The 22,867-nt window shown below is 38.7% G+C and overlaps 5 protein-coding genes across 7 annotated transcripts; 1 reads left to right on the forward strand and 4 right to left on the reverse strand.

Annotated features, from left to right (window-relative positions):
* On the forward strand, window positions 1-2,782 carry LOC103320957 (S-adenosyl-L-methionine-dependent methyltransferases superfamily protein). Its single transcript, XM_008222698.3, has 3 exons — window positions 1-181; window positions 1,468-2,148; window positions 2,258-2,782. The coding sequence occupies exons 1-3, from the start codon at window positions 23-25 to the stop codon at window positions 2,594-2,596; spliced, it is 1,179 nt and encodes a 392-aa protein (XP_008220920.2). The 5' UTR covers window positions 1-22; the 3' UTR covers window positions 2,597-2,782.
* A 324-nt stretch (window positions 2,783-3,106) lies between these two features.
* Window positions 3,107-8,973, reverse strand: LOC103320956 (putative RNA-dependent RNA polymerase 1). Of its 2 annotated transcripts, none has more exons than XM_008222697.3 (5): window positions 8,655-8,973; window positions 7,235-7,774; window positions 4,917-6,781; window positions 4,606-4,756; window positions 3,107-4,120 (listed from the first exon to the last, which is right to left on the reverse strand). In XM_008222697.3, exons 2-5 carry the CDS (start codon window positions 7,751-7,753, stop codon window positions 3,284-3,286), a joined length of 3,372 nt encoding a protein of 1,123 aa, XP_008220919.2. In that variant the 5' UTR covers window positions 7,754-7,774; window positions 8,655-8,973; the 3' UTR covers window positions 3,107-3,283. The 2 variants fall into 2 exon arrangements, with proteins under 2 accessions (XP_008220919.2, XP_088900964.1); XM_089044838.1 differs by having other exon boundaries at window positions 8,556-8,770.
* A 672-nt stretch (window positions 8,974-9,645) lies between these two features.
* Window positions 9,646-14,357, reverse strand: LOC103320955 (putative RNA-dependent RNA polymerase 1). Its single transcript, XM_008222696.3, has 5 exons — window positions 14,320-14,357; window positions 13,613-14,154; window positions 11,327-13,161; window positions 11,040-11,190; window positions 9,646-10,911 (listed from the first exon to the last, which is right to left on the reverse strand). The coding sequence occupies exons 2-5, from the start codon at window positions 14,129-14,131 to the stop codon at window positions 10,102-10,104; spliced, it is 3,315 nt and encodes a 1,104-aa protein (XP_008220918.2). The 5' UTR covers window positions 14,132-14,154; window positions 14,320-14,357; the 3' UTR covers window positions 9,646-10,101.
* Window positions 14,358-16,547: 2,190 nt separating this feature from the next.
* LOC103320954 (semialdehyde dehydrogenase family protein) lies at window positions 16,548-19,301 on the reverse strand. The gene is made up of 7 exons (XM_008222695.3): window positions 18,556-19,301; window positions 18,230-18,316; window positions 18,093-18,137; window positions 17,896-17,991; window positions 17,674-17,775; window positions 17,024-17,178; window positions 16,548-16,950 (listed from the first exon to the last, which is right to left on the reverse strand). Exons 1-7 carry the CDS (start codon window positions 19,129-19,131, stop codon window positions 16,869-16,871), a joined length of 1,143 nt encoding a protein of 380 aa, XP_008220917.2. The 5' UTR covers window positions 19,132-19,301; the 3' UTR covers window positions 16,548-16,868.
* A 344-nt stretch (window positions 19,302-19,645) lies between these two features.
* LOC103320953 (Sec14p-like phosphatidylinositol transfer family protein) lies at window positions 19,646-22,676 on the reverse strand. Of its 2 annotated transcripts, none has more exons than XM_008222692.3 (7): window positions 22,541-22,676; window positions 22,349-22,452; window positions 22,009-22,264; window positions 21,395-21,431; window positions 20,874-20,991; window positions 20,234-20,344; window positions 19,646-20,156 (listed from the first exon to the last, which is right to left on the reverse strand). In XM_008222692.3, the coding sequence occupies exons 2-7, from the start codon at window positions 22,418-22,420 to the stop codon at window positions 20,019-20,021; spliced, it is 732 nt and encodes a 243-aa protein (XP_008220914.2). In that variant the 5' UTR covers window positions 22,421-22,452; window positions 22,541-22,676; the 3' UTR covers window positions 19,646-20,018. The 2 variants fall into 2 exon arrangements, with proteins under 2 accessions (XP_008220914.2, XP_088902424.1); XM_089046298.1 differs by having other exon boundaries at window positions 22,009-22,261; window positions 22,541-22,675.
* Between the last annotated feature and the right edge of the window lie 191 nt (window positions 22,677-22,867).

The raw sequence follows: 22,867 nt of genomic DNA on the forward strand, positions 1-22,867 counted from the left end.
GCTTAATAATTATAGCAGCTATATGGCAGAAAGGGACCAAGAAGGGAAGTTGCTGGGTTCAGCTGATCTCTTGAATATCATCAACGGAGATCATGAAAATAGGGCAAAACCGGTCACAAGTTCGCTCCCGATGAACGGTGGAAATGGCATTTACAGCTACTCCAAGAACTCCTACTACCAGGTATATATATGAGTTTCGGTATATGTGATTGTAGAGAATCGAGTTTCACACGAGTGAATTAAGGCCTCGTCTCTCCTTTTTATGACTTTGTTCCAAATTAGACCCAAAATGCTCCGAATTATATTCATTTGCATATAATAATATAAGCAGCTAGGGATATAAGAATTGACTAATTTTAGTGGAACCGTACGCAGACAATTCAGTTTAATATTCTATACGCAGCGGAATATATGCTCCCTCCCTCCCTACAAGCCTAGCTACTTGCCCTACCTCCTGAGCCCTGAGCCCTGACTATCCTGCCTTTTATTTTTATTTTTCATCTCAAGCTTCTCTTCCATCTCTTCTTTCCTTCCATCTATTTTTATGGAATATGGGAGTTTTGCTGCTTATTTTTTACCTATTCGAATATTTGTTTAGATATATTAAGAATCAGACATATTGGTTTCTTTGGATTCACCTTCCTCCACTATATATATCCGCACTGATTTATCAGAGTGCTGGATGGACAAATAACAAAGAGGAAGCTTAATTATATATATATTTGTAAATTCTATGCCAATATATAAGAGCCTTTGTTAACCTATGCTTTTGGAATTGCATATGCCTTGCTTTAGTTGGGTTTAAGCCCTGAGCTTCCTTTCCCCATGTACGTACGATTCCAACATTATTATATGTCCCCAAAACTAAAGAACATTTAATTATCTTATCAAATTTAACCACCACTCAAACATGCAATGAACTGATTGAGTTCAGAATACATTTTGTTCCAATAGCCAATTCCAATTTTGATGTTTCAAATAAGCAAAATGCACATATATATGTACACATAGAGCTTCCGTTGAGCGATCTCTCAAATAAGCATATCTAAGGGATGCTCTTGTATGACCCACTCCGCCTCGTATTTCATTAATCTAAACTGTCTATTTTGTAGATATTCATTCAAAGATCATCTCTAATAATAATAATTTAAAAAAAAAAAAAACTTGAATCCGATATCATTTGACAATTCAATTAAATTATTGAAATTTAAGTACTTTCTTGAAATACCGTGTTTATTAATTTTATTAGTCTCAATTAAATGCCTTAATGATTTTCAATTTGTCTGATTTTTTGAAAGGATGATCTATAAATGAAGACTTGAAAAATAGACAGTTAATCAGATCTAAAGAGTGTCCCTCACTGCATGGATAAATTAAGAAAGCTAAACTAGGAATTGACTTTCGGATCTAATTTAATGTGGTAACATATGACTTAATTAGAGCTTATTTGAACCACTAATGTTGCAGAAACAATCTGCTGGAGTTGAGAGAGAAAAAATCATTGAGGAAATAAGAGAGAAGCTTGATATGAAAACACACTCTTCTGTTTCAAACACCATTCGTCTTGCAGACTTGGGATGTGCCACTGGACAAAACACTTTCAGGACTATTCAAACTATACTAGAAGCTATGCAACGCAAATACAAATCCCAAATATCCCAATCATGCCCGCATGATTCTGATGATCAAATGCCTGAGTTTCAAGTCTTCTTTAACGACCTAGAGTCAAATGACTTCAATACCCTCTTCACCTCTCTCCCACAAGACCGGCAATACTTGGCAGCAGGAGTGCCGGGTTCCTTCCACGGCCGTTTATTTCCCGAGTCGTCTATTCACTTTGTGCACACCTCATTTTCTCTCCACTGGCTCTCCAAGTTGCCAGAAGAGCTGCAGAACAAAGCCTCTCCGGCGTGGAACAAAGGGAGGATCCACTACACGAGCGCCCCAAATGAAGTAATTGAGGCTTATGCTTGCCAGTTTGCGGAGGACATGGAGAGGTTTTTGAATGCGAGGGCTAAAGAACTTGTGCCTCAAGGAATGATGGTGATGATCATGACTGGCATTCCCAAAGGGATGCCTTATTCTCAAATTCCAACGGGTATGTTGTACGATTCTATATCGTCTAGCCTCATGGATATGGCCAAAGAGGTAACATTAATTCATGTATAATTATCATTAATTACTAGCTCTTACGTACAACTTAAATTAAATAAAAGAATAATTAAATAAATAAGTACTGAAATTAATTAATTTGCAGGGAATAATTGAAGAAAGTGAAGTGGACTCGTTCAACTTGGCATTTTATGCAGCCTCCCCAGAGGAGATGGCTGGGATAGTGGAGAAAAATGGGTGTTTCGGGATAGAGAGAATGGAGCTGACAAACCCAGCAGCATGGATGAAAGGTCCCGTTGACATACCATCTCTGGTGACGCATGTAAGGGCGGCGATGGAGGGAATGTTTTCCAGACACTTTGGAAGTCAGGTCATGGATGAATTGTTCGGAAGATTGACCCATAAACTTCTAGACATTTCCGACCTCATCAACTCCACATGCCAGGAGAAAGTTCAGTTGTTTGCTGTTCTTAAGCGTAAATGATTCCAACCCAAACCTACCGACTCCAGTCTTAATATTCAAGAAAAGATCGGATTTCATCATACGTTGGACAAGTTTTATCGTACTTGTATTGTATGTTAAGAATGATTGGTACTTGATGGTTAATATATATTATAAATTATTATGTATTTGGCATTGAAGCCAATAAGAATGAATTGTCCAACATCAGGGAAACAAAGTTTGGCTTCTTAAAACTAAGGAAAAGCTACTCAAAACAAATGTGATTTTGACACTTGACAAAACCCATTATTTTTTAAAAAATTTCGGAAATTTCAGAAATTTCGGAAATTTTAAATTTAAATTTAATTGGGTTCTCTATTTTTTACTCCATTTGTTTTAAGGAGGTAAACTTTTTCCATATGTTAATTAAAATTACACCCATATTCGTTGGGGCAAGCTAAGCAAAGAATGGCAACAAGCGGGCAGGGCCTCGTCCAAACTAAAATCTATCTTAATGTCGTCATGAAAAGTAACGCGAGCTTTCAAACCCACTTTTGAATCAGAAACAAGAAACCAAACATCAATCTATTATACAATAAGCTAATGTACTTCCAAGTTTTTATCACCAGCATACATAAAAGCACACATAATTTACCTCAGATTTTATCCTTGTTGAACTTACATCACCACCATCACCGACAACACAAATATCAAGTAGTTTGATTTTCCTCAGTTCAAATGCAAGCCATTCCTAAACCGACTCTCCAGAGATGAGAGGTTTAGAGCCCTTCTCACACTTGCCTTTTCCTTTTTGATATGGACCAGCTTATCATAAACGCACCATGGGAAGCTGATAAAATGGTCACGATTCAATCCCTCATTGTAGCAACCAAAATACTTGGGATGATATGTGACATGATACCAGGCTGAAGCTTTTGCATATACATCATCAGCTCCAGAATTTAAACCAGTTGCCTTCTCATTGAACCATGTCCGAGCATCCTTTCTTAAGGACCTCACCGCCATGTTTATAGGATCCATATCCCTCTTCTTGGTGAAAGATTTTGACATTTTCATGACACTGCCACTGAGTATTTCAGCCTCTGTCTTGATCCCATAATAGTCCAACAGATTTCCCAATATGGAATCATAATTGCTTTTATAATAGAAGGCATCTTCAATGTAATCCTCAAAGCCATTGACTTCCATGTCATGGTCGTAGGACTGTCTCGCCACTTCACGACTGAAGGATCGGATGGAGCCACCATGGGGCTCAACATCTTTCACCTCACGAAAAAGTTCTCCGATCACATTGCATGATTGATAGGTGGGTTTATCAGGCTTTTCCATGAAATCTGGAAACTCCTTCACACGAAGATGTTGAGGTATTATAGCTGGCACACCAGTTTTTGGAAAGTCAACAGCAATTGAAAATAGCTTTGCAAGCTCTATACACGGCTTGCTCATTGCTTTTGAAGGCTCTCTGTCTGCAAAAGCAGTGTGGGCATTGGCAATTATGCCCAAGCTATCATTGACCATGTAGTTCACAAAATATTCCTCAACTTCCTGCACCAAAAGAAAATCAACAATAAGCTGAATCACAGAAGTGCATATACATCAGGAGATGCATGGAAATTCAAGCCATTAGTTCAATGCTTTGAGGGGTTCCTTCAAGGAGTATCCTTTCCTAATCAGTGTGATGCTGAATAGCCATTTATGTCTCAGCTAGTTTTTCATCTGTGTGTAAAATCCTCTTCGAATGTGGTTTCATTATTCATTATATACGTCATATAAGTTTGGCTTACCTAGAACGCCAACCTCACAATAAATTCAAAATGAGTTTCCCTTTTAAGCAAACATCAAAGGCAGACAAACCAAAAAACCATCACAATTATCATCAAGATACAACTCAATACTCGAAAAGCACCACTAGAAGCGGTGAGAAATAGATTGAATAAGAAAGTTAAATAATTTATCCCAACCAATTTCAAAGCAACAACTAAGTGATAATAAATCAATGGTGAAAATAGCATCATGTTCAAGAGTATTACCTCAATTGTGACATCATGATCCAATTCTATAGGTGGTGCCGGGGTATAATCCATTGGTTGGATTTGCCCAGAAGGAATCAATTCATCATCCCAACAGACAAAGTAGATATCCCCATCAAGATCACTTCCAGAACATTCATTTGGATGAGGCCTACCATTATAAACAAGATTTCAATCATTAAGTCATGTTCATGCCAAGATCTTTGTAATTAATTAAGCAGTGAAATCAAGGAAAAGTAGCACTCTGTAAGCAACTTAAAAAATTCTAGCAAATTTTGAAATGAATATTTGTACAAACCAGATGTTCTTACCTTGGGCCCTTTTGTGGAAAAACAACACAATCCACCATATGATACAACTCCGGCACATCCACAGCCTTCAAAACACGGACATCGCCAGGGTGTAAACAAGGGTTCTTCGCAACAACTACCTTTCCCTCAATAATGAATTGCTGGTTTGATTCATTTCCAATATGTCTTTTACCAGAGAATTGCACAAACACCTCACCATATTCCAATGTTCTAGTTTCATCTAGACATCCCATCATTGCCCTTCCATCTGGAATAAGGATTCTTGTTTTGGTCCGCAACTCTAACAACTTTGATGCCCGGAATGTTTGCAGCATTATTGAAATAAATGGTTCAACATCAGGTTTATAACCACACATGAGCAATTCCTTAAGGATGTTTGTACTCTCTCCTGCATACATCATATCCAGAGCCTCCTGTGCTTTTAATGGGTCAGTCAACATAGCATCCAATTGTTGTACAGCTGCCCTTTGTTTTTCCAAGAAGACACGATTCTGAATCCCAAGGGTAGATAAAAGAGTTATCAACTGGCGGTTCAGGAAACAAGGCTGAAACTTGCTACATGCTAAAACATCCAACTTTGTATGTTCTGATTCATACTTCTGCATACTTCTCCTCAATGATAATTTCTTATTTGAAGTCCGATCAACAGCCACCACACCTTTGTACCCACCATATCGAATCTGAAAGGCAGATGGAGTGCACCCTTTAAAGCCACATTTCGCGGCCACTTTCTTAGCAAAATCAGCAGAAATTTTCCCAATCCCATCAGAGAAGACATATTTATTATCACGACTGACTACATCAGGAATAACTTCAATTTCATGTTCGCCAACATTTAGAGTTTCGGTAGAAGAACCAAAGGATTGACCCAATCTGGCAGCATATTTTGCCACATTTCTTATATGACAAAAATTCCCCATCCACTCTCTTATATCAGCAGCAGTAAGTCCCCGTCTTGAAGCAAACATCCACATTGAATTCTCCCGCAGTTGACTTGACGAGAATGCAAGAAATTCAAATTTCTTTTCACCAATTACTATGCCGTTTCTGAGAATAGAAAGAATCCTTTTGTAGATGTCAGTTTTGTTCTCCCCGTTTGCATTGGACGTACGCGGAGATAAATCTGATGCAAAAAGTTTATCCAGCTCCTCATCAACAAATGAAACACGAATGAAGTTGTCAATATCACCTGGATAATTGCGTAGTACACGATTTGAGACGTTGACCTCTGGAGCACAACAATATACTTGACATGATGTGATTTGCACCCTGCGTACATATACCAACCCAGAATCTAAGGACATGATGGGTGACAGTGGAGGTTTCTTTGATGTGAGGTACTTCCTATACTGCTCTTTAAGCCACACTGAAGGTTCAGAGCAGCTCTCTTTTAAATGAAACAATTTCTCTAGGGCAAACTCTATACAGGCAAGGTTCATGTTCATCCTGCGTGGATCAAGCAACCTAAAAAAAGTAACATCAAGTGCTGGCCCTGGAAGATACCCATGCTGAACCAGAGAGTTTACTTTAAACAAGATATCATATGGCACATCGACACCTGGAGGAGGGCAAACCATGGCGCCGAGATCAGGGTTGCAAGAATAAGAGGAACCACTCTCCAAGATGTATTCCCCTATACTCTCCTTATACTCAGGAAAGTTTTCTTGAAAATCTGGAAGTTTGAGACCATAAGGAAGCTCCAAACATAATGTAAAAGACTGCCCAATAGCGCGTGGTGGAGTAAAATCAGTTGTGCGGACCCATTGGTCATCAGGGGTATCCCTGAAATAGTTCAGAAAAGGGTTTTCGTATACTTCTCCTGAACAGCGTACGTCTTTCTTATAAATCCGAGGTGCTCCGCATAACTAATTTTTGGAGACAAATTCATTACAAAACTTTCTCCCAAGATTACATATGCAATAAAATGGATAAAATAATCAATGCAATAAAAGAGAAGATATAATTTTTTGCCAATTGCAGAAGCAAGCATGAAATGACTCAAATACATGGCAATGAGGACTGAAACATGCTTCGACAAAACAATCTTAGAAGATATTCAGTGATAAGGGTCTACCCTGTTAACCACCCTTAAAGTGGACAAACCTCAGTCTCTCTAGACAATTGTGTTTTGACGCTCTTCAATTTATTCAATATAAAAAAACAGAACAAAGATCGCATATATTGAGCAGCAAATTAACCATGTGGATGACCCGCTAAACTATCCAATCTTAAACAGAAAGAAGATTAAATGAATGCCAAGAATATTAAGAGAATAAATAATTTGGATTCCAACAATAACTAAAAAGTAGGTGAAGAACCTGAATCAGAAGATACTTAGCAGCAGTACGACCACGTGGAGAATGCACCTCGATCTTATAAATGTTCTCATAGGAGAGTTGAAGCTTATATTCCAAATCATGATATTTCAGAAGAAAAATAAATTTTCGCAGTTTAATCCCAAAGTCCACAGAAACATCATTTGCAGTCCACAGAACATGTAACTTTTCATGCGCAATCTTGCAGCCAAAATGCAATCCTATGTCTTCCAACCTATGCAAAAAGGTTCTTGGCCTCGGTACAATGTCACGCTCCATCTTCCGAGCATTCAGATAGTTCCTCCCATACCTCAGGGCATTGTTGTTGGCCATGGAGATAATATCCTCAGCATCATTGGACTTGGCAAACTGGACAATAGCATAATACATTCTCTTATTTTGGGCTTCTCTTAATTTCACAGCATAAACAGATTCTTTTCCTGTAATTGGCTCCAAAAATTCCGAAACTGCTTCTGCGGATAAACCAGAAGGGAATCCATACAACTGTATCGTCTTAACCATCTTGTCATGTGAGTATAGTCACTGTATTTATGCACCCAAAACATTTCAGTCATTAGAAATGCATAACAGTGAACTGTACTGGAAGAATTTTATGGAACTTGAGAAGTCAAGAACCAGAAAGCCTCTATGAATCTAAGAAAAGGTAAAGAAATTAAATTGTTGAGATTACTAAGCTAAGAACAAATATGAATCTCATATCACAAAGCACCAAAGATTGATAATGCATGTAATTAGGGTTTACCGAGCAAGAAACAAACTCATCCAAAAATAGAGACAAAGAATGAAATATATGCAACCTAACAAGTAAAAATATGATTATGTTTTAGACGATCGCCAATCAGAAAGAACAACATGACAACTTGTTATGCACTTGCAGTTGAGAGCAGCACACCAAAAGTAAAGATGTTTAATTGAACAAAACTAAGCACCAAATACCCAACACATCCAAGAACTTGACCACCCATAGATTTATTAAAGACTTCAAAACAAATGAGACAGGGCAAATTAACTCGAATTGTTCCAGTGATCCAGGAAGCTTAAGGGACACAGAGTTATCAGGGAGAAGCTAAAAGAAAAGGCAAAACAGGAAGCAGAGAAAAGAAAATTCTAAGCCTAAATAGAGAGAGTATACAGCAAGAGACCCACTTCACAAAAACTTGATCAAACAAAACTTATCACTCACCAACAAAAATTATAGTATCAAAAACCCATTACATCCATAAACTTTATATCTCAGATCAGAACAGAGTGAAAAAGAAAAGAAAAGAAAAAGCAAAAAACATCGTAGCGAAAATTAACTCACATTGTTCCAATGATGCAGGGAAAGAACAGAACAGAACAGAACAGAACAAGGAGTGATCAGGAAAAAAAAAACCCAAAGGAAAATCAAGGATAACCAAACCTTAGCCAACTTCCAAGTTCGATCAAACACAGAGTCTCTTCGTAGTCAATCCGTAGTCAACTTCACAGTTATCCTTTTTCAGTCAACAAACTCACATCCTCTGCCTCTACACGCTCAAGTCTTCTCTACACTCACTCCAAATATAGTAGACGAAGTAAGGTATTATCTCCTCTGCCCTATATGTATTTATGATGACGTGTGCAGCTGACGTTGGAGTAATCTTTGCCACCCAATGGGCTATCATACTCTACATGCTAGGATTGCAGGACTCAATGAGGCTCAACTCAAGTCCTCTCTAATAGTACAACAAGAAACATACGTTGGCATTCTAGGATTTGTGTCTTTTGTAGCTTTGCTAAACGCATTCTAGTTTAGCTTTACCAGAAAAGAAAAGGCATTTCTTTTTTCTTTTTTTTAAAATTTGTGGTGGGACCGGCATATAATTATCGAATATAGTGGTGGTGGTGGGACCGCAAAGTGAACTTCCCGGGGAAGGACCCCTTATCTATTCATTAAATCAGAAAATTAGGATCTGGATGTGAGTGAAAGTAATAACCCTTTTCTTTATCAAGGATGTGAGACTCGTGAGTGCTGCATTCTCAAAAAAGGAAAAAAGAAACGAGTCGCTTAATAAAATTAATTTAAATAATTTAAACTATAACTGACTAGTATTTTATCTCCACCACCATTAGATTAGATGATGATCATGTAATTTGCTAGGAGGAAAACTTTCACGAGGATAATATTTTTTTGTTGAGATAATTTGTTTACGTGTGATTGTGTTATTAATTAAGAATAGCAAAATAATATTATCCCGTTAGGTGGATTTTTCGGAATGAGTTATTATTGTGGTGGGACCAGCGTATACTTTTTATTTTGGTGAATTATTATCAGAAAAAGTGAAATAGATTTGACATTTGACTAGAGGAAGTGAACTGCCCCAGCAAAGGAGTTCCAAGCACCATACCATACTACTCCAAAGTCCAAACACTATACTTTACTTTCTCCACTTTATTTTATTTTATTCTGAATGATGCATTATGCACTTTGACTACGGGTAGTGAACTTCCCCAGCAAGGAGTTCCAGGCACCAATCCAGTGTGCACCAATCAATTACACTCTGAATGATGCATATACACTCTCTAGATCTAGAACTACATAATGCCTACTAAAATAAAGAAAGAATTGAAAAGTCAGTCAAAGTCAATGAAGCTAACTATAAGGACTAAGTGATGACAGACAGGGTATCCACTTACAACCAGTCAGAAAGCAATTCTAATAAACTAAATTACTTACATACACTCTTCAATAGCTTAAAGAAAACATTACAAATCATATTTATGTACTTTGTTCTAAGGGAAAACACAAACAGCTAGCTAAGAACGTCTTTCGATTTTCCAACATACTCCCAATGCAGACTTTGTCAAGTGTCATGGCGCTTCAATGATTACTTAAGTGAAGAGTTTCTCCTCTTGATCTGGATGAGCTTGTCAAACACACACCATGGAAAGCTCAGGAAATGATCTCTTTCCATTCCCTTGTTGCAGCGACCCCAGTAATCAGGATGATATGTAACATGGTACCAAGCTGATGCTTTTGCTGCTTCTACATCTTTGATATCGGGCTTCATATCCGACTGCATTCCCAGCTTCTCATCAAACCAGGTCCTAGCTTCCTTTCTCAATGCCTTTATAGCGTAATGAATCGACTCCAAGTCTTTTCCCCTGTTGAAATTTTTTGATACTGCAGTGATGCTCCCACTTAGTATTTCGGCTTCAGTTTTATAGCCGTAGTAATCCATCAGGTTTCCCAGCTTGTAGTCATACTCACTTTTGTAATTGATGGCATCTTTGACGTAGTCTTCAAATCCATCCACCACCATATCAGGGTCATAAAACTTCATAGCAACTTCCATGGTGAAGGATTTAATTGAGCCTGAGTTTGAAGGTGATTCCGATGCAAGCTCAACATGTTTCACCTGTCGGAAAAGCCTCCCAATCACACGTTTTGACTCGTAGGTGGGTTTGTCAACCTTCTCCATGAAATCTGGGTATTTGTGGATACGTAGACAGCGTGGCACTTCCACTACCACACCAGTTTTTGGAGAGTCAACAGCATGCGAGCTGAGCTCGGCGAGCTTGATACATGGAGCACTGGCAGCCTTCTGTCGCTCTGTGTCTGCAAAGACAGTATGTGCATTACAAATGATCCCCAAGTTGTCGTTCACTATGTAGTTGGTAAATGACTCTGTAACCTCCTGTAACAAACACAACAGAACGCAATGAATAAGGCAGAGACAAGATTCAACAAGCGAAGTATCAACAAGCGAAGTATATATCTTTCAAATATCATTGACTACATTTCACTTGATGAATTGAGAAATACCTCCATTGTCACAACATGATCCAATTCAATAGTTGGTGCTGGGATATAATTCATGGGTCGAACTTGCCGACGAGGAATCAGATCAGGGTCCCAACTGACAAAGTAAAAATCTCCGTCCAAGTCACTTCCAGAGCATTCATTCGGATGAGGCCTAATACAGCACAAGGAAAGAAACACAGTCAGTACGTGAATAGTTTAAAGTCAACAGAGAAACACTAATTCTTGCAGGTGCAATCTGAAACAAATTTAAAATTTCAACAACTAAAAGATTTGACAAAGTCACTAACCTGTTTCCTTTTTTAGGGAAGACTACACAATCCACCATGTGGTGCAAGGCGGGCACGTTCACAGCCCTAAGAACACGAACATCTCCCGGATGTAAACAGGGGTTTTTAGCAACCACTACGTTTCCCTCAACAATGAAATTGTCTTCGCTTGAAGTAGCGCTGCTATTGCTATTGCTACCGAAGAAGGCACGTTGAGAACACTGCACAAGTACCTGGCCATATTCCAGTGTCCCGGTTTCATCTAGGCATCCCATCAAGGATCTTCCATTTGGAACAAATATCCTCGTCTTGGTCCGCAACTCCACAAGCTTGGATGCACAGAATGCTTGTAGCATCAATGACAGAAATGGTTCTGCCTCTGGCTTATAACCACACGCAAGCATTTCCTTTAAAACGTCGGTGATCTCTCCTTGGAATATCATTTCAAGTGCTTCCAGTGCTCTTGATGGGTCAGCCAAAACACCTTCCAATTGTTTCAAAGCCTCGTTTTGCTTTTTCACGAAAACAAGATCGGGGACTCCGAGGGTGGACAAAAGGGTGATCAGTTGACGATTAAGGAAGCAAGGTTGGTACCTGCTCCATGCCAGAACATCGAGTTTTGTGTTGTTGGATTGGTACTTGCACATGCTATCTCGCAGTGCCAACTTCGCTGACAATGTAGGATCAACTGCCACAACACCTTTATAGCCACCGAGTCGAATTTGAAAGGCGGATGGAGTAGTACTTTTGCCGCACTTGCTTGCCACGCTTCCAGCAAACTCAGCAGATATCTTCCCAATTCCATCAGAGAAACAATATGTGACTCCATCTCTTTCAGTTTTTACATCAGGAATGAATTCAATTTCATCCCTACCAACATCAAAAGTCTCCCTTGAAGAGCTGAAAGCCTGACCCAACCTGGCAGCGTATTTTGCTACATTTGTTATGTCACTAAAATCACCCATCCAATTTCTGATGTCTTGTGCACTCAACTCACTTCTAGAAGCAAACATCCACACAGAATGCTCTCGTAATTGACTCGACGAATGGGCAAGAAACTCAAACTTCTTTTCACCAATGACTATGCCATTTCTTAGAGTAGAAAGTATCCTTTCATAGACTCCAGTTCTCCTTTCCTCTTCTGTAGAAGTTGTAGAATTTTCCCGTGGACATAAATCTCCTGAACGCATCTTACCCATGTCCTCATCCACGAAAGAAACACGAAGGAAATTATCAACATCTTCAGGATAATTTCGTAAAACACGATTGGATATATTTGCCTCTGGACCACAGAAATAAACTTTAGATGGTGTTACTTGAACCCTGTGCACATACACCATCCCATCATCTAAAGAAATAGCTGGCGACTGAGGAATTCGCTTGCATGCCATGTACTCCCTGTACTGCTTAGTAAGCCAACTCACAGGCTCATAGCAGCACCCTTTTAACCGAAACAGCTTGTCCAGGGCACACTCTATATATTCAATTCTTATTATGCTAGGATCCACTAGCTCATAAAAATTGACATCAAGTGCTTGCCCAGGAACACATCCATGCTGAACCAAGGAATTGATCTTAAAAAGGATTTTGTATGGCAAGTTAATGCCAAGGGGTGGACCCACGATAGGAACCAGATCTGAAGTACAGGAGAAAGTGTTGCCTCTCTCCAGAACCAACTGCCCTTCATTTTCTTTATAACGAGCATAATTCTTGCGTAAATTTGGAAGCTCACAAGTAGGTGGAAGCTCCAAACATACAACAGAAGATTGCCCAATGCAGCGTGAAGGAGTGAAATCAACTTCTCGAACCCAGCCATTTTGAGAAGCTTTCTTGAAAATCCGAGGGGCACCAAGTAACTGGCAAGAAAAAGAAGAAAGGAGGAGCACAATGTTAGTCATTTGCCCCAAGTTCCAGACATAATATAGTAATTCTGCTATGCTACAAGGAAATCGCCGAAACAATGAAGTTATAGTGTTTGAGAAATTTGACATGAGATCAGATTATCATGTAAGAACTAGAGAATGGAAAACATCTTATTCAAGTATCTACTGCAACTGGTAAATGGTCAACCTTGACAAGACTTTAAATAATTATCCAAGTTTAATTGTTGTTGCTTTTGAAGAATGATCTCATATTAAACAGAGCTAAATGCCACGGTTTCATGCTTCTTGATGTGGATGACTTAAGTTTACATATTAATCAACTTATGAACGTTGATCACTTGCTAAATTTAATATTTAAAATTTGTATATTTCATGGCAAAATGCAAAGTCATGATTCACAAATTCTGTAGTTTAACTGGCAAACCTGGATTAGAAGAAAGTTTGGAAGTTCGCCACGTGGATGATGTAGCTCAATCTGGCGAATACTTTCAGAGGAGATCTCTAGCTTGTATTCAACAGCATCAAGAGATAACAATAAGTAGATCTTTTTAAATTCCTTCCCGAATTTCACTGAAACATCCAATGCTGTCCAAAGCACAGAAAACTGTCCCTCAGAAATCAGGCATCCCAAGTGAAGTTGTACAAGTTCCATGCAGTGCTCAAAGATTTCTGAGTTGGGCACCATGTCAAACTTCGCTTTTCTAGCTTTCAGATAAGATTTATTGTACCACAGGCTTCTAGCATCGGCTAATGGAATTATGATACCAGCAAATTTTGCATCTGTGAACTGAACTATGACAAGTGTTCTTGATTTTCCATCTTTGGGAGGAAGAAACTTTATAGCATGAACAGTTCCTTTTCCAGTATATGCCTCCAGAAATTCTGTCACTGCTGCTGGGGACTCGCTGGAGGAAAATCCATACAATTGAATTGTCTTAACCATTTTCGTAATGTTGATGGCAACTGCTGCAGATTCAACGTACAAATTGATATAAATAAAGCAGAAAGAAAAACCAATTCTCCAAAGTAAATAACTGAGCTCAAAAAAATTAAGTAAACAGAATATAGAACAGAAAGCAAGGGCCTGGCATTTCAATTTTCAAGCAAATGCAAATGAGAAAAAAGTCTGACCTTGAATTTTTGGAATGTAAGCACTTGAGATACTGAGATACGATCAAAGGCTGCTGTGTAAGAAGCAAAGCTCATGATACCACTATACATATAGGGAAAACAAGCACACTGTACATAACTTGCCACGGCAGTTGTAGCAGGGAAATAAAATCTCAAACTTGGCATGGCAGTTTTAGCAGCGAAGAAAAAAAACTTGTCATGGCAGTTGTCCTATTGGCGCCAATGAGTAGAATAACGACTGCCGCGATCCCTGCTTCGCAGCAATGACATAACATCCTAAGAGCATCCACAGTGGGGGGATGTAAATTCGGGGGTGTAAAGCCACTTTACATCCCTTTACACCTCCGGGGTGTAAATATGTTTTGCTCCAATGGGAGGTGTAAATTCAGGGTGTAGCCGTGGGTCCCAGCCTTTTATGTTGACTTTTTCATTTTTCTTCTCTTTTCTCGGGTGGGTTCTGCCTGCAAGAGATGTAAAAATATATGTAAATATACATTTTATTTTACATTCCCATGATGGTGATGTATATTTACATCCATTTACATCTCTCCATTAGAGACAATTCCGGTGACTTGGGGTGTATATTTAACATACACCCCCCCACTGTGGATGCTCTAATGGCGAAGATTGCGTGGCGCGGAGCCACTTTTTTCAAAAAGGGGAAGGTATCAAATTGTATTGTGACACGTGGCAACATAGCGATAGACAAGTAGTGCTACACAGTATTAACAATTTTTTATTTTTTTTTCACTACTCATTTGACTTTTATTTCATCTGTATGACGTAATTGTTTGCCTCTCTTGTAACGTGACATCACATGAGGAGAGACATATGGGATACACCCCGCTTTGTATAAGTCTTACCCTCATAAGATAGTCAATAATGTCGTTCATATATGTTTGTACATTTATTTGCATTAAAAATACTTTTGTATTTTGACACGTGGCAATATCATGATAGACAACTAATGCTACACAATATTGACAAATATTTTTTTCACTACTGATTTGAATTTTATTTCATTTTTATGACTTAAATGTTTGTCTCTCTTGTAGTGTGACATCACGTGAGGAGAGACATATAAGATACATCATGTTTCGTGTAAGTTTTAGCTTTATAAGATAGTCAATAATGTTGTTCATATATGTGTACAACGTTTGCATTAAAGAAACTTTTGAGATTAAGTGTACTTAGAAGTTCATAAATCAAATTTGTGTTGTGGTGGTAACACTTAATTTAGCTTAAGGATGGTGAATCAAGCTGCTAGTTAAAATGAAATTGAACATTTGGCCAAGAACCTTCTGGAAGTTTTTTACCGGACCAGACATAAGGTCTTAGTCCTTGGGAGAAGTCTTTGCTAAGAATATTCTACAATCTCACATTGCCAATTGGCAGTGGGCACCTATACTCTCCGTGATTAGGAATACTTGTCCTTACCCCTTGATGAGCAAGGTTAGAAACAGTAATGTATCAATAGAAAAGAGTATATGGAGTAGTTTTTGAAATATAGAACTTGCTCGGAAAGGGGTTAGATGGAGCCATCCATGATCCACCACTCACCATCCTAGTTGGGACTGTTTTAAAATTGCATTGGCAATTTTTGTTCTTAAATTAAAGTATAATATTTGCCAATAACCTTCTTGAAGTTTTGAACCAATCATGATGTGCTAGTCCTTATGAGAAGTTTGGCAAAGAATGTTCTAGAATCTCACATGGGAAATGGGCTGGGGAACTTTGCCCCTTGCTGAGCAAGGTTTTGGACCAGAGAAGGAGAGAGCATATACTTGAGACTGAGTGAGGATGAATTAGAATAAGTGCTTTGTCTAAAAGCACTAATAGACTAGATTATTTTAGGGTACTTTTTGGAAAGATGGAACTTGCTCCAAAAGGAGTTATATGGAGCCATCCACTACTCACCATCCTAGTTAGTAGGCCTCTTTTTTTTCATGCAGCATTTGGGAAGAAAACTGTTAAATGGGTTGATTGCGAAATTTGGACAATTAATCCATATGAATATTTAACAAATTGTTAACCACCTAGCAAGTGCTTTCATATGAGTGAGCTTCTCATGTCATAAACTTCTTTATCTAAATTATTCATGATCAACTAAGCTGGTGATTTAAGGCGTTTATATCTGCAGCCTATCAGAAGCCAATTGAATTCCAAAAACCTGAAAACTTCCCTTGCTAATTAAATCTACACTAGTTTGTGTACTTCAAGAAAGCAAGAGAGTGAAATTCTTTTGGCATACAACATTTGGAACAGCACACATACAATTTGTTATCTTTAAATACAAGATTATTATAACAAAACTCCCCTCAAAATGGAAGGATATTATGCTAACACTTGAGAATGACATTGTTTTATAAAAATTAGAATAATTACTAATAAGCCTAATATCTTATTCTACAAAAACAGCTTGAATTTGCTGGAGCTCATCTCGTGTCCACATCTGCAGATTAAAGTATAATCAACTCAAATCACTTCATCTCTTCTCGCAAATAGATTTATACTGTGAAACCTGTTTCACGGTTGGAATTAAAGTTCAACTATAGCAACATCTCAGCAATCTGAACAGCATTAAGTGCAGCTCCCTTGCGTATTTGATCACCACAGACAAAGATGTCCAACCTGCTTAAAGAATGCCATTAGTGGCTTGTTAAAATATACAGTTAGAAAGAAAAATCTGTACCAGTAGTCTTACCCATAGTTCCCCTCTTGGGATACATCGCGACGGATTCTGCCTACTGCAACATCATCTTTGTTTGACACCTCCAATGGTGTAGGGAAGTTATTAGATGTCCGGTCATCAATAATCACCAACCCAGGAGCTTTCTTCAGAATATCCCTCGCGGTGTCCTGGACAGAGAATAAATTTAAAATTCAAAGGAGAACTTGCCAAAGAATCACTCGACCATTAGAGAATTCAGCAAAAATCACTTTATCTCAATGAGGCCTGGCCCCGAGTTCCAAAAGGCATGCACATATGACCACTACACAGGGATAAATGTCACATATGCATTTTACACCTTCAACAATGTTTTTCTATGTAGATAGGTAAGTACAGAAGTCGAGCGAAACCAAATGCTACACCAGAGTACTTATGTGCAGGGAAGAAGTTGGAGAGAGAATGAAAGCAGAGTCAAATAAGTTCACCTGATCGAACCATTATAAATAGGATAAAAGAATCGTCTAAAATCCCAGGAAATATAAAAGAATCGCCATGCAAATGAAAAACTCAGGATGTACAAAGTGAAAAATCATCAATGCCTCCACCAAAACAAGAACTATTGAGAAAAGGGAAATTTCACCATTGACTTAAAGCTACATAATATGACAGCATTGTAGTATTACCTCATCAAGGGGGTTCTCAAATTGAAGATTTATACTCTCAGCATGTGCCCGCATGACAGGAACTCGTACACATGTGGCAGTTACCTTGACATCGGTGTCATTCTGAAGCAATGAACAAAGAATACATCTTATATATCCCTATAACATTAACATCTTCATACTTACAAGCTGACTTCCAATCAAATTGCTCTGACTGATAAGAAAACTACTAAAGAAACTAACCCATATTTTTCGTGTCTCCTTGACTAATTTCATTTCCTCTTCATTATATCCATTTGGAAGAACTGCCGAATTGTGTGAAAACAAATTAAAAGCATACTGCAAAAAGTGAAGGCAAATGGGTTGTTCAGTGGTGCTTCATGGAAAACAAATTTAAATTTCCACAACAAGCTTGAAAAATTCGCAACAAATAGACAGACCTGCCGCTGAAATATCTTACAAGTTGGCGGCTTCCCTTCCAGGACCTTAATACAGAAATTAAATTGCATTACTTCAAGGATAAAATCCAATATAAAAAAGGCAACCAAGACAACGAAAGAGAACAAGTAAAAGAAACCTCATGAGTTTGCTGCTCAAGTTCTCTCATGGCAGCAGCACCAGCACCACTAGCAGCCTGATACGTACTAACCACCATACGTAATACCTGCAAAACCATCCATAACCCAATGTAACACCAGTATTTGCACAAAATCCCAACACAGAAGTCACATTCCAAAATTCTAATTTAACACCAAAGCAACCAACATTGTAGCTCCAACAAAAAGTTCAACAAAATCCAAGTACAATGACAAAGCAACCAATTAAAAGCTACAAAACCAAATCCAAGAAAAAACCCATTCCAAAACAAGTACCAAAATCACAAAAAGCCAAACAATTGCCAACCTTAGAATGGCGATGAAGAGGGGTAGCAGCCATTAAACAAATAATGGTGGAGCAATTAGGGTTCGCAATGAGCGCGCCCTTTCCCCTCCCAACCTTAATTCCCTCCATAGCCTCCGGATTGACTTCAGGGACCACAAGCGGCACGCCTTCTTGCATACGAAAAGCGGAGCTATTATCAACGACAATGGTGCCACGCTCTACGGCAAGGGGACCAAACTCTTTACTTATTGACCCACCGGCGCTGAAGAGGGCGATGTCGACGTCGTCAAAGCTGTCACGGGTGAGCTCCTCAACGACGTAGTTTTGACCCAGGAAGTTCAAATTCTGACCCGCGGAGCGCTTGGATGCGAGCATCTTGATTGAACGGAAAGGGAAGTCACGGTCTTGGAGGACCGACAGGAACTCCTGACCCACCGCGCCGGTGACGCCGACCACCGCCAACGAAGGGCCGGTCTCTTGCAGAGACATTCGGACTCTAAATGGGCCGGGCCTGGCCTTGGATCCGGGGATCCGAGCCCGGCCGGAGAGGGGTGTCTTGAGAAGGGCACCGTGGTGGTGGTGAGTAAAAGTGGCCATTTTGAGACAACTAGTGGCGGCGGACTAGGATTTTTGAGTTTTGTTGTGTAACAGAGGAGAGAGTTGTGGCGGCGGAGTGGGGTTTTGAGTTTTGTTGTGTTCACTTAAACCCCTTCTTCCTAATATATACGGTGTCCTGTCGCAGTTGAAACAGCACGTGGTATATGCACACAGGATTCAGTTTACTTCTTTACTATAATAAATTAGTTTAACGGTCAAGCTAAAAATAGATTTCTTTATGCCTTTTCCTTTTCCTTTTCCTTTTCTTTTTGGGTCAGTTACCCTTCAGCAATAAAATCAAATCTTTTTTCATTTCACAGCTGTGTCCTGTGTGCTTGCTTATATATTGGACGACTGTTTTTGAGAAAAATATCAGTAATGTCATAGCCTGAACAGAATGTCCTCCTTCCTTGTATATGCGCCGGTCAGAGTTGGTTGTCAAGTGTGGAGTGGGTGCAATGTTAAAAGCCAAAAAATAACAAATAAATAAATCAAAGAAACAAAGAAAGAAAAGTTTGACTAGGAACCCAGAGTATCATGATCATTAAATACTTCAATTGCTCCAATGTCCTCATTCATTTTGAATTTTGGACAGAAGCATCAGTCTTCAAGTAAACATAACAGGTTAACAAGAAATATTTAAGCTCAAATATTATCTTTTACATGGAGTACCTTTCGTTGTTGTATTACATGAACATGAGAGTATGAGAAGGAAGCCCTCCCCTCATACATGTACCACTAATTGCTACTCGTCACAAGGAGAACCAGGCTGAAACTGCCTACCACCGGTTATCTTTGTCTTGTCGACAGGTATAACGGATTAACGGTTTCCGAGTCTGCCTCGAAGATAGATAGGACTGCTAGAGCGGCCCGATTTATTTGTAGAGTCAATCCTCCATTGGTGCCAGTACAACATCTTGGAGAGGTACAAGCTTTGCTCGTCCACCATACTCTTCTGGCAAGGTTTCTTCACCAACTTCCTTTATGAAGTTTTTTGTTTCATCCTCATTGCTCACAATTACAATCTGCAGTCACGATCACAAACTTAGATAACTACTTCAAATGCTTTAACATTATGGAGAACCATGGCAGTAAAAAATACCTTTTCTGCTGTTGCCTTATCAAGGAAGCGAGAAACCATCCTCCAGACACTTACAAAGAACCATGGCATGTTTAAGATGAAGCACTTTGCTAACCGCTCAGGGTAGTAAGACTGCACAAATTTTAAGCAATTAAGTAACATTTATTGTATAGCCAAAAAAATTCTCTCCGCAGACCAGGGGATTCTTGCAACACACACAGGTTTGTCTCCCTACCCAAAATAGCGTCTTAATCTTCATGGAGGGATTCTAATCACATTTACACCAGAATTTTGAAGTGGACATTTAAGGTTATGCATAGTCGACAGTTATGTAAGAAGATAATGAAGCAAGATGACAGCTACATCAGTTTATTGAGAAGCTTAGCAGCAGGAAAAGAGAAGCGCAAAATGTATCAAAAGAACTCTGAAGTTATTGGATACAATTGCTTGAACATGTATAGTTTACTTATTAGGATTGTACACTGCACTATGCATGCAGCTGTAGCACCCTTTAAATATCTGTGCAAGTTTGACAGGAAAAATCATATAAGTAAACCATCACCATGTTTTCCTGACTACTTCCTTTTAAACTATTCTTGTTCTCTGCCTCTTAAAAGGTTTTCCCACACTAAATTCTAGAAAAGAAAAGTATTAGAGTCACCTGTAGAAATTGAAATCCAGTGATTAATCCACGTGCATCAACATTTTTGTATGAAATTTGTTGCAAATCAAGAATGCCGATCAACTTTTCATTTCCAATTTCTCGTCCTCTGAAAGAGCTAGACAAGCAAAACAAAGATACATCAATTAAAATTAACAGTGCTTCCATCCGTCAATGGATTTTCAGGTTTAGAGCAACAAATTTTCTCATCTAGTAGATCACTTATAAATATTTCTGACATAAATTTCACATATCGCCTAACATCGAATCCTCCTATCAACAATTTGACCGCACTGGCATTGCAGGAACATGTATACTATTTTAAAAGACAATACTGGGACAAAAAGGAGCATTGACAACATTTCTATGACAATCGCTATCATATAATGGCTCTAAAGAATCATAATCCTGAGTATGACAGGCATTCTTGCTTCATCAATCATGCCTTTCAAGCACCTCATTAAAAGGTTACTTTAGTTATGTTTTGAAGAGACATCAATGTTAGTTAAATTGAGAGATACCTTGCAATTGTTTTGTCAAGCAGATGAACCACAAATTCTGCAACAAGAGAAGAACAAAAGTGAATCAATAACTCACCAATGACTTGTCATGAAAAGAAAAGTTAAAATTTCGATTTGCATCCAATATTTTCTTTCTATTATTCATGCTTGACTTTCTCTACTGGTCCACAATATTTATTACTGTAGTGTATTCTAAATCAAATAATTGCAGCGGTTGTGGGGTTTAAACCTATCAGTCCCCACCATCCAGGTGACAAAGTCCTAGTGGATATATGTTAAGAGAAAAATAAAAATAAAAAGTCGAAGATCTGCCCTTCCTGTTATAACTTCGAAAACTGTGACCAACAAACAGTGTTGCCTGGAGCAAAACCCACTTTCACCACAGTTCTGGCGAGCTATATTATTGCCTTTTGACAGTATATACTTACAGCCGATGAGAAAACAAAAGACCCCAGCCAACATTCAAAAGTCATCTTTTCCAACTCAGTAAAGCTTTTATGTTTGAACTTATCTTGTAGTGCATTTTAAAGATGGTACACAAAGGGACAGTTTTAGATCAAAAGGCATCACTGAATCAAGAAGAAAATAATGAGGTTATAGAAATAGCGAGTTACTCTTGAATTGGAGATGATCCTTAGAAGGAAAATGCTTGCTTGCTTTCACAATCATCAATGGGTATCCATCCTTAGACAAACCCTGCAAAAAAATCTTTCTGTCTTCCAATGCATCACTTACTTCGGAATCAGAAATGAACCCATTTGGAACAAATGAGGCCCTCCATTTATGCCACTGAACAAACATTTTTGCTGCTTTGTCCGGGTCCATTGATCTTGCAATCAAGAACCTCATGAGTGTCGGGTCTTCATACTTCTGCCAAGAAAAAGCCATGAAATAAAGGACTAAAAGTGAATGATGTATATGCTACACTGTTTGAGAAAGGCAAAACATTCCTACCTCTGTGGAAGTCCCGAGCTTTTGAACTGATTTCCTCATCTCAGTCAGTGCAATTTCCTGGTTTTTCTCCATTTGGACTTCTGGGTAAGAGAGCTTTTTGGTTTCTGAGATTCAAAAAGGAAGAAAAAATGATTTGCACTCAAGTAAGAGCATTTGAAAAGGATCTTTGACTCAGGTTCAAAAGGTTAAAACCTTGATCAATCAAAGCTTCAAACTTGATTTGAGAGAGAGAGGCTTTGAAGGAGGTGCCTGGTGGAACTTTGTGTTTGTGTATCAGTCTGATGGAGATTTGCGTTGACGAAACAGACTTCCTACTGAGTACTCCTCTAGAAGCTAAGACAAAGCGGAGCAGGGGGCTGAATAGTATTAGTAATTTAGTAAGGGAGAAGTAAGAACGGCAATAATTATGACATGGACAATACAATACTGGTTCGTCGTTAGTGGCTCTCGTCTAATACAAGCATCTCTGATCTTTTGATTCTCATGGAAAATTGGGAGAACGTCAAAAACAAATACACA

Source organism: Prunus mume, linkage group LG2 (assembly GCF_029339155.1).
Source record: "Prunus mume cultivar Tortuosa linkage group LG2, ASM2933915v1, whole genome shotgun sequence".
NCBI lineage: Eukaryota > Viridiplantae > Streptophyta > Magnoliopsida > Rosales > Rosaceae > Prunus > Prunus mume.

What these genes read in the sequence shown, in the direction of transcription:
- LOC103320957 (XM_008222698.3), top strand. Translation starts at nt 23, where the DNA reads ATGGCAGAAAGGGACCAAGAAGGGAAGTTGCTGGGTTCAGCTGATCTC. An exon ending in CCAAGAACTCCTACTACCAG is followed by an intron (nt 182 to 1,467) that starts GTATATATATGA and finishes CTAATGTTGCAG; the next exon opens with AAACAATCTGCTGGAGTTGA. An exon ending in TCATGGATATGGCCAAAGAG is followed by an intron (nt 2,149 to 2,257) that starts GTAACATTAATT and finishes ATTAATTTGCAG; the next exon opens with GGAATAATTGAAGAAAGTGA.
- LOC103320956 (XM_008222697.3), bottom strand. Translation starts at nt 7,753, where the DNA reads ATGGTTAAGACGATACAGTTGTATGGATTCCCTTCTGGTTTATCCGCA. An exon ending in CTAAGTATCTTCTGATTCAG is followed by an intron (nt 6,782 to 7,234) that starts GTTCTTCACCTA and finishes TCCAAAAATTAG; the next exon opens with TTATGCGGAGCACCTCGGAT. An exon ending in ATCATGATGTCACAATTGAG is followed by an intron (nt 4,121 to 4,605) that starts GTAATACTCTTG and finishes CTTTTGGTGCAG; the next exon opens with GAAGTTGAGGAATATTTTGT.
- LOC103320955 (XM_008222696.3), bottom strand. Translation starts at nt 14,131, where the DNA reads ATGGTTAAGACAATTCAATTGTATGGATTTTCCTCCAGCGAGTCCCCA. An exon ending in CAAACTTTCTTCTAATCCAG is followed by an intron (nt 13,162 to 13,612) that starts GTTTGCCAGTTA and finishes TTTTCTTGCCAG; the next exon opens with TTACTTGGTGCCCCTCGGAT. An exon ending in ATCATGTTGTGACAATGGAG is followed by an intron (nt 10,912 to 11,039) that starts GTATTTCTCAAT and finishes TGTTTGTTACAG; the next exon opens with GAGGTTACAGAGTCATTTAC.
- LOC103320954 (XM_008222695.3), bottom strand. Translation starts at nt 19,131, where the DNA reads ATGGCCACTTTTACTCACCACCACCACGGTGCCCTTCTCAAGACACCC. An exon ending in TTGAGCAGCAAACTCATGAG is followed by an intron (nt 18,138 to 18,229) that starts GTTTCTTTTACT and finishes TTCTGTATTAAG; the next exon opens with GTCCTGGAAGGGAAGCCGCC. An exon ending in TCCCAAGAGGGGAACTATGG is followed by an intron (nt 16,951 to 17,023) that starts GTAAGACTACTG and finishes TTCTTTAAGCAG; the next exon opens with GTTGGACATCTTTGTCTGTG.
- LOC103320953 (XM_008222692.3), bottom strand. Translation starts at nt 22,420, where the DNA reads ATGGAGAAAAACCAGGAAATTGCACTGACTGAGATGAGGAAATCAGTT. An exon ending in CTTGACAAAACAATTGCAAG is followed by an intron (nt 20,992 to 21,394) that starts GTATCTCTCAAT and finishes TTGCTTGTCTAG; the next exon opens with CTCTTTCAGAGGACGAGAAA. An exon ending in ATAAGGCAACAGCAGAAAAG is followed by an intron (nt 20,157 to 20,233) that starts GTATTTTTTACT and finishes TCGTGACTGCAG; the next exon opens with ATTGTAATTGTGAGCAATGA.